The sequence below is a fragment of the Sciurus vulgaris genome (assembly GCF_902686455.1).
Source record: "Sciurus vulgaris genome assembly, chromosome: 12".
Taxonomy (NCBI): domain Eukaryota; kingdom Metazoa; phylum Chordata; class Mammalia; order Rodentia; family Sciuridae; genus Sciurus; species Sciurus vulgaris.
The window spans coordinates 56,910,670-56,924,722 of NC_136473.1; the positions used below are offsets into that span (position 1 = coordinate 56,910,670).

The following is a 14,053-nucleotide window of genomic DNA, read 5'->3' on the forward strand; positions in this document are numbered from 1 at the left end:
TATGGGTAACACAAAAACAAACCATATGCTGGGCACTGTGGTGCTCACCTGTAATCCCAGCAACTCAGGAGACTGAGGCAGGACTGCAAGTTCAAGGCCAGCCTCAGCAATGTAGTGAAACCTTAAGCAACTTAGCAAGAGTCGGTCTCAAAATATAAAATATAAAATATAAAATAAAGCTGGGTGCTGTGACTTCCCAGTAGCTCGGGAGGCTGAGGCAGGGGATTTTGAGTTCAAAGCCAGCCAAAGCAATTTGGTGAGGCCTAAGCCACTTAGTGAGAACCTGTCTCAAAATCAAAAATTTAGGCTGGGGTTGCGGCTCAGTGGTACAGTGCTGACTCTTATGCATGAGGCACTGGGTTTGATTCTTAGCATCACATATAAATAAAGGCCCATCAACAACTAAAAAAATTTTCTTAAAAAATTAAAAAGGACTGGGGATGTAACTCAGTGGTTAAGGGCCCCTGGGTTCAATCCCTGGTACCAAAAAATAAAATAATAAAAAATTAAAAATGACTGGGGAGGTGGCCCCTGTGTTTAATTCCCAGTTTTAAAACAAAAAGGCTAAAAAGAATTCTAGTCTCTTTCTGAATTATCACAAATTCTGTACTACAAAGTACTGAAGTCACCAGGCACAGTGGTGCACACCTATAATCCCAGCGACTCTGGAGGCTGAGGCAGGAGGATTGCAAGTTCAAAGCCAGTCTCAGCAACTTAGTAAGACTCTGAGCAACTCAGTGAGACCCTATCTCTAAATAAAATACAAAAAAGTGCTGGGGATGTGACTCAGTGGGTAAGCACCCCTGGGTTCAATCCCCAGTACTAAAAAAGTACTGAAGTCTTACCTGAACAAGAACAGCAATACATGAAATTAAAAACCCTCGGAAGCTAGTAACATGCAAGGCAGTACCCGATAGAGCAGAAGAGCAGATTAGTCACACTACCCTCAACACCACCACCCCGAACCCTCTCCTTAATGAGGGAAGTTTATTCAATCCAAACAGTATTCGCCACAGCTGAGCCAGACAAGAGACTATGGATAATTTGGGGGAATCTTATTACTGGAGATTTGTGTGGTGCCATCTGTTGACGTGGCCTCAGATCAATGCTCACGTCACCTGTCTCTCCAAACAGCTGCAGCTGGAAAGCAAAGCATGGTCTGCTGTGGGAGCCAGGTGGAGCCAGAGCCCAGAGGAAGTAGAGTCAAGGTGCAGAGAGAGCCGGGCTGGAAATCAGAAGCATCCGGGTTCACAGTCCTGGTTTTGCTCCCAAACTGCAAGATCCTTGGACTGTCCCTCATCTTCCCAGTTTTCCCTCTTCATATGAGAGAGACATATTACATCCTCTCTAAACTGTTCCCCAGCAGTGGCGTCTGTGGTTCAAAGTCCTAAAGTCAAGGCAGCATCACAGACTGAAGTGTGGGCCAGCAAAACAGTGGACAGAAGTTGCCAGATAACGAAACATCACCATGGAGACAACTTCTGCCTTAGCCAGGAAGCCTTTTCCATCATTTCCATCAAATACTGTAAATTCTTGGAAGTGGCATCTCAGGGTTAAGATGTGAATGACTAAAGTTTACTAGCAAAAAAGATAGGCTTATCTTGATGAAAGTACCGGGACCCAGAAACAGGGTGGATCCTGGCCCCAGCACCCTCCAGTTGAGGGAGATAAGAACTGACGATACTTGTCACGCAGGCATCTGAGGGCTCCCTAAATCCCCTCGCTGCTCTACTCGGCATTCCCTTATATCCAACTACATTCTGCTTAAACCCGACTGGCTTATTTCCCTATTGAAAACCTCCTTTGAGGAGCTGGGGTTGTGGCTCAGTGCTAGAGCGCTAACCTAGCATGGGTGAGGCACTGGGTTCCATCCTCAGCACTACATAAAATAAATAAATAAAATAAAGGTATTGTGTCCATCTACAACAAAAACAAAAACTAAAACAAACAACATCTGTTGACTCTCCATGACCTATTAGACCAAGCACTTGACTTTTTGGCAACTATCTCTAGCTTCATTCTAGGAAACTCCCCCATTCTCGCCTACCATGCAGCTCACTCTGTCTACATGAGACACTCTGTTCCCTTGAATTCCATGCACTTTCACATATTAATTTTTGTGGGATTTTTTCCCCCCTTTTTGAGGTGCTGGGGATAAAACCCAGGGCCTCATGCATGCTAGCCCAGTGTTCTACCACTGATCTATACTATGAGTAGATGATTAAATGCTGATCCCTGAGCCTAACGTGCCCCTCTCTGCACCCCTCCCATCCTCTCACTTCTCTGCCTCACCAAACTCATAAATATCCTTCAAAACTCAGGCTAACTCCTCTGTTGACACCACCAAACCAAAAGGGGATAGTAGTTATCCTCCTATGCCCCTCTCTTTTCATACCCACACAGCACATGTGTTACTTTCTAGGTAGGTATAAGGTATTACACTCAATTTCTCCATGGTAAGGACCATGTCATAGGTTTTATTTGTCTTCAGAGTATACTATGTTATATGAAACATGAAAGATATTTAATAAACTTTCTTTGGTTATTGAAATACCTAATGGAAAAGTACCAAAGAGTCATAGAATATGAGACCTCTAAAATAAGAAAATTGAACATTCTAGGATGTCCTCAGGTCTCAAATTCTATGAATGTCCAATTTTATTATTTTAGAGATAAGAAAATGGAATTCCAAAGAGATTATATCATAAATAAGACTCAGTAGGGGGAGCAACCTGGGGAGATGCTGTTTTCTCCATTCTTCCCCTATGAGCTTGGAAATAAAGGAAATAGGTGAGGCCTTTGGGTAGTTTGGGAGGTTACACAAAAACTATTAAGATATGGTCTCTGCCTGTAACAAGTATACAATTATAGATATATTTGTCAATTATCCTTTGTCACCGCCTGCAACAACAATTGCGCGGGTATTTATTGGAGGTGGACTGGAAATAAACTACTTCTATTCCTGTGCTGCTTCCTTGCTTGTTTGCTTATTCCCTAGCTTATTGAGGAAAAAGAGCTTGATTTTAGAGGAAGATAGTCTTTGCTTAGAGGAAGAGAAACTTTGCTTAGAGGAAGTTTTTAGAGAAAGACAGGCTTGCTACACTTATCAGAGATCTGTTTCTTCTTAGAGTTCTGCTGCTTCTTCTTAGAGGTGCGTCCTGCATCCTGTGAACTAAAGGTGCATACTATCTGAGGTGCTTCTTAGAGGTGCGTCCCGCGTACTGCGATCTGTGATCTATGACCTAGAGGTGTGTTCTCAGTTCTCTGTTCTACGATCTGCCTTCTGCCACTGCTTCTTATTGCTTGCTGCTTACTCTCTCTGCTAACTGCTTCTTTTGCTTACTGCTTCTTCTTACTGCTAGCTGCTGCTTCTTGCCTTCTGCCTACTGCCCGCTTATATTCCCTCCAGGAGGCGGAGGGCGGGGCCATGCCAGTTGAGATCAGGCGAGGAGCCAGCTGCCCTATCACGGCAAAGGTTAAAACGAGCAGGAAGGATCAGGAGCACTCGAGAACATCTGTGCACACGTTGTGTGCATGGACTTAATTAAATACAGCCAATGATAAATCACCTGGGTGTGCTTATATTACTCAACCTCCTCACTGTTGATGTGATCAAAACAACCTCCGGCTGGCCGCCAGGCGCCATCCCAACGCAGCCCACATAGCACAGCCCCCAACAATCCTTTCAGCAAACAGCTTGGGAGCACCATTCTAGACAAAAAATTGGGTTGGGTTGGGGAAGTAGCTCAGTGATAGAGCACTTGCGTATCATACTAGCATGTGTGAGGCCCCAGGTTCAATCCTCAGCACACACACACACAAAAGCTAAGTCCTGCAATGGGATAGAAATATGCTCATAGGGAAATTGTTATCCAAAAATCATAAAAATTTGTTTACAGGGCTGGGACTGTACCTCAGTGTAGAGCACTTGCCTAGCATGGGTGAGGCACTGGGTTCAATCCTCAGCACCACATAAAAATAAGTGACTAAAATAAAGGTTAAATTTTAAAAAGAAATTTGTTTACATATTTGCATGCAACGAGTCTGAAAGAAAAAAGCAGGATTAACAACAGCAACAAAAGCATAAACAAAACAAAAAAACACTTGAATGCAAAACTAAAGATTTAGTTTTTTCTGGATATTTAGAAGCTGGAGGTATGACTCAGTGATAGAGCACATGCTTAGCATGTATAAGACCCTGGGTTCCAGTCCCAGCACCACCAACAACAACCAGAGGGAAATTTAAAATTTAGTATTTCTTACATAATCTGTAAATGAGCAAACTGAATTTGGAAATAAGGTCACTTTCCAAAGTCACCCAGCTAGAAGATGAGAAAGCTGGGATTTGAAAACACGTTCTGTATACTGCTCCAGTAGGGAGCAAGCTTTGTACAGTTTGAGGCAAACTCAGGCCACCAACTGTTTTTGGTGTTTCACATTTTTAAATTGTTGGGAAAACTGAAAGAAAAATAATATTTGTGACACATGAGAATGGCATGAAATTCAAATTGTAGTGTCTATAAATAGTTTCAGTGGAGTACAGCTGCATCTTTTCTGTGTTGTTATGGTTCTCATTGTTCTACAACAACGGAGTTGAATAATTTCAAGAGACAGTAAGATACTGAAAGCCCGAAGGATTTACTCTCTGGATCTTTGCAGATAAAGTCTGCTGACCCCACACAACATCATGTGGATTGACACTAATGACCTCAGTATATACAGAGCAGCTGGCATTCAAGCTGGACCTTGAAGTTGAGTGGTTTCTTTGGGGACAGAAAAAGCAGGAAGAGTATTGCAGTCATAGAAAGGCTAGATGTCTAGAAGGACGTGTTCTGGAAAGGAGGAATAATTCTGGGTGACTGAAGAATTGTGCATATGAAGATAAAGCTTAGGATGAAGCTGGAGAGGTGGGTAGAGCTGGGTAGTCAATACCAGAAGGAAGGGCTGATGGGAAGAAGAATCACTAAGGTTTGTATGTGAGAAAATATAATCTGTAAGGCTGAGTATGTAGCTTAGTGGTAAAACAAGGGCTCAGCATGCACAAGGCCCCAGAACCAAGGGGAAATAGAGTAGAAAAAGAAAAAACATAATCTGTATTACCTGTTCATTGTAAATTTCCAGCATACTGAAAGTAACCTGCATAGAGAAGAGCACAAGTAAATGTTCTCTTGAAACCATAATCTTTGGGATGTGTGAGTGGGGGAATCTACATATGTACTATATATATATATATATACACACACACATACATATTTATACACACAAATATCTCAAATGTCTAATAATGTCCAACAAAGAAAAAATAATATTAAATATTGTAAAGCTCTATTGCAACATGCAATGGGTTATCAAATAATTTAATGATATTAGAGAGGCTCTTAATATAATATAAATTTAAAACAGATTCAAAAAATATATATGTGGGTCTGTCTCAATTGTGTACCCTCAATCTGAATACATGGACCCTACTGGATATTGCTAGCCAAACTTTAACTTCTTCAGCAGGATTGAAGGAATCAGAATAGCTCTAGTCTAGAGAAAAGGTCTGAAGTTTACCACCCTTATTCATTAAAAAGTTGGTAGGCTGGGGAGATAACTCAGTTGGTAGAGTGCTTGCCTCACAAGCACAAGGCTCTGGGTTCAATCCTCAGCACCACACACACAAAAAAAGTTGACCATCCTGCGTCCTAAGTTCAATCTGCAGCCCTGCCCACTTCCCCAAAAGAAAAGGGTCAAGGTGAATGCAGAACAAAAGGCCAAGAAGTGGAAAATAGGTGGTAAAAGATAATGAGACTAGAATGCAAGAGATTAAAAGCCAAAGTAGAACTTCTAGAAACAAGACAGAAGAAACAGTGGAGGACTGGGATTGTGGCTCAGTGGAAAAGTACTTGCCTAGCATGTGTAAGGTACTGGATTTGATCCTCAGCACCACATATAAATAAATAAAATAAAGTTCCATTGACACTAAAAAAAAAAAAAAAAAAAAAAAAAAAGAGGAAGAAACACTGGAGGAAATAAAGAGAAAAAAATTAGAGAAGCTTCCCGAAAGATAAGAATCTTCACATTGAAAAGGGTCCCATGAGTGTCCAACATGAAGAATAAGAATAAAAAGAAGATCCTCAAGACTTTTGGAAACTGACCACCAAAAAGATCAACAAAGAATGAAATCAGAGTGGCAGCAGACTTCTAAGCCACAACATTGAAACTTAAAAGACAATGGAAAGATGTTTTCAGTATCCTTGGCAAGAATGCTATTTGGTGTAAACTTGAACCAAGCATGGAGGTCAGAAAAGATACTTTCAGCTATGCCAAGGATGCAAAAAATGTACCTCTGGTCCATCTTTTCTGAGGAAAATGATAAATAAACCAAGAAAGGGGAATATAGTGTATGTAGGAGGCACAAGGGCCAGCAAAGGAGAATGTTGAAGTTCCAGAATTGCAGATTCACAGCAGACCTGGAGAAGTACTGCTCCAAATTTTAGCAGGAGAACAGAATCCTTCCAATGAAGGAGACCTAAGGAAAATAAGAGAACCAATAAATTGAGTATATGGAAAATATTGTTACTAGGCCCATGACACTAATTTGGATCTCTGAGACAAATATTTATGGAAAACTAGACATAATTTTTAAAAAGGCAAAGGCATTTAAAAACTCCAAGAAAAGTGAAGTGTAGAAAAGATGTATGCATTACTTGGATAAACAGTAGACAATATTTACACTGTTAAAATGTTAATTACTATGGATTTAACCATATAGTATAACAACTATATAAAAATATGTGGGAGAAAAAAGATCACGGTGGTGGCCATTGGTGTGGCAAAGTTAAATTCTGCACTACTATAGTAGAAAAATGTTAGATATTGTCCCAATTGATATCAAAGAAGAGCAGAACCACCATTATTTTAAAATATAATGATAGTAGGGCACACAGATAAGGAGTTGGAGATGGGTACTGGGGAAGGAATAGGGAAGGGGGGTTAGGGGATGGCAGGAGGATGGTGTTTCCCATGATAAGTTGCTCAGTACTATTTAGGAGTTTTGAACAACTGTTTTATTGAAATATAATTCACACTGTACAATTCACCCATTTGAAGTATATAACCCTTCTTCACAGAACTAGAAAAAAAAAATCCTTAAATTCATTTGAAGAATAAGAGACCCAGAACAGCCAAAGCAATACTAAGTAAGAAAAGTGATGCAGGAGGCATCACAATACCCGACCTCAAAGTATACTACAGAGCTGTAGTAACAAAAACAGCATGACATTGGCATCAAAATAGACATGAAGGCCAATGGAGCAGAATAGAAGACACAGAGACAAATCCACACACTTACGGCTATCTGATACTTGACAAAGGTGCCAAAAATATATTTTGGAGAAAAGACAGCCTTTTTAACAAATGGTGCTAAAAAAAACTGGATAGCTATATGTAGAAAAATGAAACTAGATCCCTATCTCTTACCCTGCACAAAAATCAAATTGAAATGGATCAAAGACTTAGGAATTAGACCAGAAAGCTTGCAAATGCTAGAAGAAAACATAGGATCAACAATCATGTTGGTGTTGGCACTGATTTCCTTAACAAAATCCCCAAAGCACAAGATATAAAACAGAGAATCAAAAAATGAGATAAGTTAAAAAAGGTTCTGCACAGCAAAGGAAACAATTAAGAATGTAAAGAGAGCCTGCAGAATGGGAGAGAGTCTTTGCCAGCTACTCCTCTGATAGGGGACTAATGTTCTGAATATATAAAGAACTCAAAAAACTTAACACCAGAACAAAAAGCCCAGTCAATAAATGTGGAGAAGAACTAAACAGAAACTTCTCAAAAGAAAAAACACAAATGGCCAACAAATATATGAAAAAATGTTCAACATCTCTAGCAATCAGGCAAATGCAAATCAAAACCACACTAAGATTTTATCTCACTCTAGTCAGAATGACCAAGATATACAAACAATAATAAATACTGGCAAGGATGTGGATAAAAGGGTACACTTGTACATTGTTGGTGGGCCTGCAAATCAGTGCAACCACTCTGGAAAGTAGTATGGATATTCCTCAAAAAACTAAGGATGGAACTACCATACGACCCAGCTATCTACTCCTTGGTATTTTCTCAACAGAACTAAATCAGCCTGCTGCAGCAATACAGCCACCTCAATGTTTATAGCAGCACAATTCACAGTAGAATCAACCCAGATGCCTGTTAATAGATAAATAGATTAAGAAATTATAATTTACACACACACACACACACATACACAATGGAGTTCTATTTAGCCATAAAGAATGGAAATGGAGAAAATTATGCTAAGTGAAATTAAATTAGGCTTAGAAACTCAAAAGCCAAATATTTTCTCTCATATGTGGAAACTAGAATAGAATAAAAGAAAGGAGGAGGGAAGGATAGGGTATCATAAATATATAGGGAAGATCAGTAATATAGAAGGAGATTGAGAGGCAGAGCACAGGGTTAGGAGAGGGGAGCCAATGTGGAATCACTTCTTAAAAAATCATATGCAGAGGGTTTTCAAGATGGCGGCCTAGAGGGTGGCTGCATTACGTGTTGCTCCAGAACTCAGGATTCAAGAGAGGAGATATTGAGACGCTTGGGACCAACTCAAAGTAGCCGGGTGACTCTCACCCCCTGGGGGGGCATCCCGGATGGGACGGGGGTCCCGGAACGCAGGAAACTTTGTGAAGTAGAACTGCCGGCGAGACGCCCCTCCCCCCGCTGGAGCGCCATAGAGGAGGCCGCTCGGCACAGCGCTGGGACCCGGAGCAGCCACTGGGGCTCCGGCGGCTGCCCGGGGGAGGAGTGGCGGGGAGAACTGTGTGGACTCAGGACACCGGGGCCTGCCCTGAGGAGGAGGAGAGGAGCGTGGCCACTTGGATTCCGAGAGACTGCGCCAGAGCTGCAGGCGGTTGCCAGAGGAGAAGCCGCGCGGCGAGCTGTTTGGAATCAGAACGACGCTTCTGAACCCCGGGGCCTGCCCTGAGGACAAGGAGGAAGAGGAGCAGCCGCTTGGATTCGGGTGACTATACGGGAACTACAGGCGGTTGCCAGAGAAGGGGCTGCGTGGCGAGCTGTTTGGACCCTGACCACTTCTGAACCCCGGGGCCTGCCCGGAGGAGTAGGAGAAGGAGGAGAAGGAGCGCGGCGGGTCCTTTGGACTCGCAGTGACTGCATTAGCGCTCCAGGCGGCTGCTCAGAGGAGAAGGCGAGTGGTGAGTTGTTTGGTCTTAAAGTGACAGCTCCTGAACACAGGGGGGCTGCCTGGAGGAGAAGCGTGGTGGGACGCTTGGTCTTGAGGGACCACACCAGAGCTCCGGGCGGTTGCCCAGAGGACCCGTGCAGCGGGTCACGTGGATTCAGAGCCACTCAGAGGGACTGCTCCTGAACACCCGGGGGGTTATCTGGAGAAGGAGGAGGAACGGGCAGGGTCACTTCGACTCGGAGTGATTGATTGCCCCGGGCTACGGGTGGTTGGTGGGAGGAGGAGGCACGAAGTGAGTTTCTTGGACTCCTAGTGACCGCACTGGCATACTGGGCGGCTGTCTGGAGGAAGAGGCCTGTGGCGGGTCTCTGGGACTCAGAGCGATTGTTCGGGGCCACAGGTGGCTGCTCAGAGGAGGGGCCACGCAGCCAGGCGATTAGGTGCAGAACAGGGTCCCAGGATCTAGGAGGCTTCTGGGTGGAAGAGCCGCACAGAGACAGGCTTAGGGCGGAGCGAAGGTTCCAGGCCTATGGGCAAATTCTCTGAGGAGGGGCAGCCTAAGGAGATTCATCTGCGAAGGGTGAGGCTCCCAGGCCCAGGAGGTAGGGCCGGGCCCCTGGAAACTTTGCAGAGGAAGGCAGCCCAGCCCAGGCAGTAGCTGTAAATTGAGGGGAACCTCTAGGAGGAAACTGACCAGCGAGACCTCCCCACCGGGTGAGTCTTCCCTGCTGGGTGAGGTTTCCCACAAGGACGGTAAAACCAGAGACTCAGGCCCAAACAGGCCTTGCCTCAGCCCACAGCCTAGGTCCCCTTTGGATGACCATTGGTCAACAAGTGGAGGCACCTCTGCCCACTAGCAGGGAATATACCCCACCTGAAGGCCACCACTCCTAGAGAGGCAGCTTCCTTGTGGAGCACCGCATTATCAACCTCCTCCAAGACTTCAGCCTACTGAAGGCTAAGAGAGGATATATATAGAAATCTTCAGGGTCATTGTAAATCAACAGAGGAAATCTGCAATATCTCAGCGGTCCACTGATATCTGAACAACATGAGAAAACAAGGAAAGAAAATGCTGCAAACAAATCTAGATGTTACATCAATAAAACCCAATGACAGCATGGCAGAAGAAATGACAGAAAAGGAGTTCAGAATGTACATAATTAAAATGATCAGAGAAGCAAACGAGGAGATGAAAGAGCAAATGCAAGCATTGAATGATGAGATGAAAGAGCAAATGCAAGCATTGATTGATCGCACCAATCGACAGTTAAAAGAGCAAATACAGGAAGCAAAAGATCATTTCAATAAAGAGTTAGAGATATTGAAAAAAAACCAAACAGAAATCCTTGACATGAAGGAAACAATAAACCAAATTAAGAACTCCATAGAAAGCATATCCAATAGGATAGAACACCTGGAAGACAGAACCTCAGACATTGAAGACAAAATATTTAACCTTGAAAACAAAGCTGAACAAACAGAGAAGATGGTAAGAAATCATGAACAGAATCTACAAGAACTATGGGATATCATGAAAAGGCCAAATTTAAGAATTATTGGGATTGAGGAAGGCCTAGAGAAACAAGCCAAAGGAATGAACAACCTATTCAATGAAATAATATCAGAAAATTTCCCAAATCTGAAGAATGAAATGGAAAATCAAGTTCAAGAGGCTTACAGGACTCCAAATACACAAAATTACAACAGACCCACACCAAGGCACATTATAATGAAAATACCTAACATACAAAATAAAGACAGAATTTTAAAGGCTGTGAGAGAAAAGAACCAAATTACATTCAGGGGGAAACCAATACGCATATCAGCAGATTTTTCAATCCAGACCCTAAAAGCTAGAAGGTCCTGGAACAACATTTTTCAAGCCCTGAAAGAAAATGGATGCCAACCAAGAATCTTATACCCAGCAAAACTTACCTTCAAATTTGACGATGAAATAAAATCCTTCCATGATAAACAAAAGCTAAAAGAATTTACAAAAAGAAAGCCAGCATTACAGAACATTCTCAACAAAATATTCCATGAGGAAGAGATGAAAAACAAAGAAGCAAATCAGCAAAGGGAGGAATTATCCTAAAGGAATTGTCAAATAAAGGAGGAAACAAGTTGTGTCAAACAAATAAATAAACAAAATTTTAAAAATGAACCAAATGACCGGGAAACCAAATCATTTCTCTATAATAACCCTGAACGTTAATGGCCTGAATTCATCAATCAAAAGACATAGACTGGCAGACTGGATTAAAAAGAAAGATCCAACAATATGTTGCCTGCAAGAGACTCACCTCATAGAAAAAGATACCCATAGATTAAAGGTGAAAGGATGGGGAAAAACAGACCATGCACATGGACTCAGCAAAAAAGCTGGAGTATCCATCCTCATTTCCGATAATGTGGACTTCAAGCCAAAGTTAGTCAGAAGGGATAAAGAAGGTCATTTCATACTGCTTAAGGGAAGCATAAATCAGCAAGATATAACAATCATAAACATCTATGCCCCAAACAGTGGCTCATCTATGTATGTCAAACAAATCCTTCTCAATTTCAGAAGCCAAATAGACCACAACACAATAATACTAGGTGATTTTAACACGCCGCTCTCACCACTGGACAGATCTTCCAGACAAAAATTGAGCAAAGAAACCATAGATCTCAACAACACAATCAATAATTTAGACTTAACGGACATTTATAGAATATTCCATCCAATCAAGAGTGAATACACTTTCTTCTCAGCAGCACATGGATCCTTCTCTAAAATAGACCATATATTATGCCACAAAGCTAATGTTAGCAAATACAAGAAGATAGAGACACTAGCATGTATTCTATCAGATCATAATGGATTGAAGTTAGAAATAAATGAAAGAGTAAAACACAGAAACTATTCCAACATCTGGAGATTAAACAATATGCTATTATATGATGAATGGATAACAGAAGATATTAGGAAGGAAATTAAAAAATTCTTAGAGGTAAATGAGAACAAAGAAACATCATAGCAAAACCTCTGGGACACTATGAAAGCAGTACTTAGAGGGAAATTTATTTCATGGAGCGCATTTAATAAAAGAAGTAAAACTCAACAAATAAACAACCTAACACTACAGCTCAAAGCCTTAGAAAAAGAAGAACAGAACAGCACCAAAAGTAGTAGAAGACAGGAAATTGTTAAACTCAGAGCTGAAATCAATGAAATTGAAACAAAAGAAACAATACAAAAAATTGACAAAATAAATAGTTGGTTCTTCGAAAAAATAAACAAAATTGATAAACCTTTAGCCACACTAACAAAGAGAAGACGAGAGAAAACCCAAATCACTAAAATTCGGAATGAACAAGGAAATATCACTACAGACAGGATGGAAATACAAAACATAATTAGAAGCTATTTTGAAAATCTATACTCCAACAAAATAGAAAATTTCGAAGACATCAACAGGTTTCTAGAGACATATGAATTGCCTAAACTGAATGAGGAGGACATAAACAATTTAAATAGACCAATTTCAAGTACTGAAATAGAAGAAGTCATCAAAAGCCTACCAACAAAGAAAAGTCCGGGACCAGATGGGTTCTCAGCCGAGTTCTACAAAACCTTTAAGGAAGAGCTCATTCCAATACTTCTCAAAGTATTCCATAAAATAGAAGAGGAGGGAACCCTCCCAAACTCATTCTATGAAGCCAATATCACACTGATACCTAAACCAGACAGAGACTCATCAAGGAAAGAAAATTTCAGACCAATATCCTTAATGAACATCGACGCAAAAATTCTCAACAAAATTTTAGCAAATCGCATACAAAAACATATTAAAAAGATAGTGCACCATGATCAAGTGGGTTTCATCCCAGGGATGCAAGGTTGGTTCAACATCAGGAAATCAATAAACGTAATTCACCATATTAATAGACTTAAAGTCAAGAATCACATGATTATTTCAATAGATGCAGAAAAAGCATTTGATAAAATACAGCACCCCTTCATGCTCAAAACACTAGAAAAAATAGGGATAGTGGGAACATTCCTTAATATTGTAAAGGCCATTTATGCTAAGCCCATGGCTAATATCATTCTAAATGGTGAAAAACTGAAAGCATTCCCCCTAAAAACTGGAACAAGGCAGGGATGCCCTCTTTCACCACTTCTATTCAACATCATTCTTGAGACTCTGGCCAGAGCAATTAGACAAACCAAAGAAATTAAAGGGATACGAATTGGAAAAGAAGAACTCAAACTATCCCTGTTCGCTGATGACATGATTATATATTTAGAGGAATCTGGAAATTCCACCAGAAAACTCTTAGAACTCATAAGTGATTTCAGTAAAGTAGCAGGTTACAAGATCAATGCCCATAAATCCAACGCATTTTTATACATAAGTGATGAATCTTCAGAAAGAGAAATTAGGAAAACTACCCCATTCACAATAGCCTCGAAAAAAATAAAATACTTGGGAATCAATCTCACAAAAGAGGTGAAAGACCTCTACAATGAGAACTATACAACACTAAAGAAAGAAATTAAAGAACACCTTAGAAGATGGAAAGATCTTCCATGTTCTTGGATAGGAAGAATTAATATTGTCAAAATGGCCATACTACCTAAAGTGCTATACAAATTCAATGCAATTCCAATTAAAATCCCAATGACGTACCTTACAGAAATAGAGCAGGCAATTATGAAATTCATCTGGAAGAATAAGAAACCCAGAATAGCTAAAGCAATCCTTAGCAGGAAGAGTGAAACAGGGGGTATTGCAATACCAGATCTTCAACTCTACTACAAAGCAATAGTAACAAAAACGG

General features: G+C 41.1%; 1 protein-coding gene across 1 annotated transcript in view; it reads right to left on the reverse strand.

The window, feature by feature from the left end:
• The window catches only part of LOC306641492 (kinesin-like protein KIF28), a 64,346-nt gene that overhangs the window by 34,524 nt on the left and 15,769 nt on the right, over positions 1 to 14,053 (reverse strand). The window contains exon 4 of the mRNA XM_079106618.1: positions 5,101 to 5,136. Within this exon, the coding sequence (XP_078962744.1) occupies positions 5,101 to 5,136 (36 nt within the window). The remainder of the gene's footprint in view (positions 1 to 5,100; positions 5,137 to 14,053) is intronic.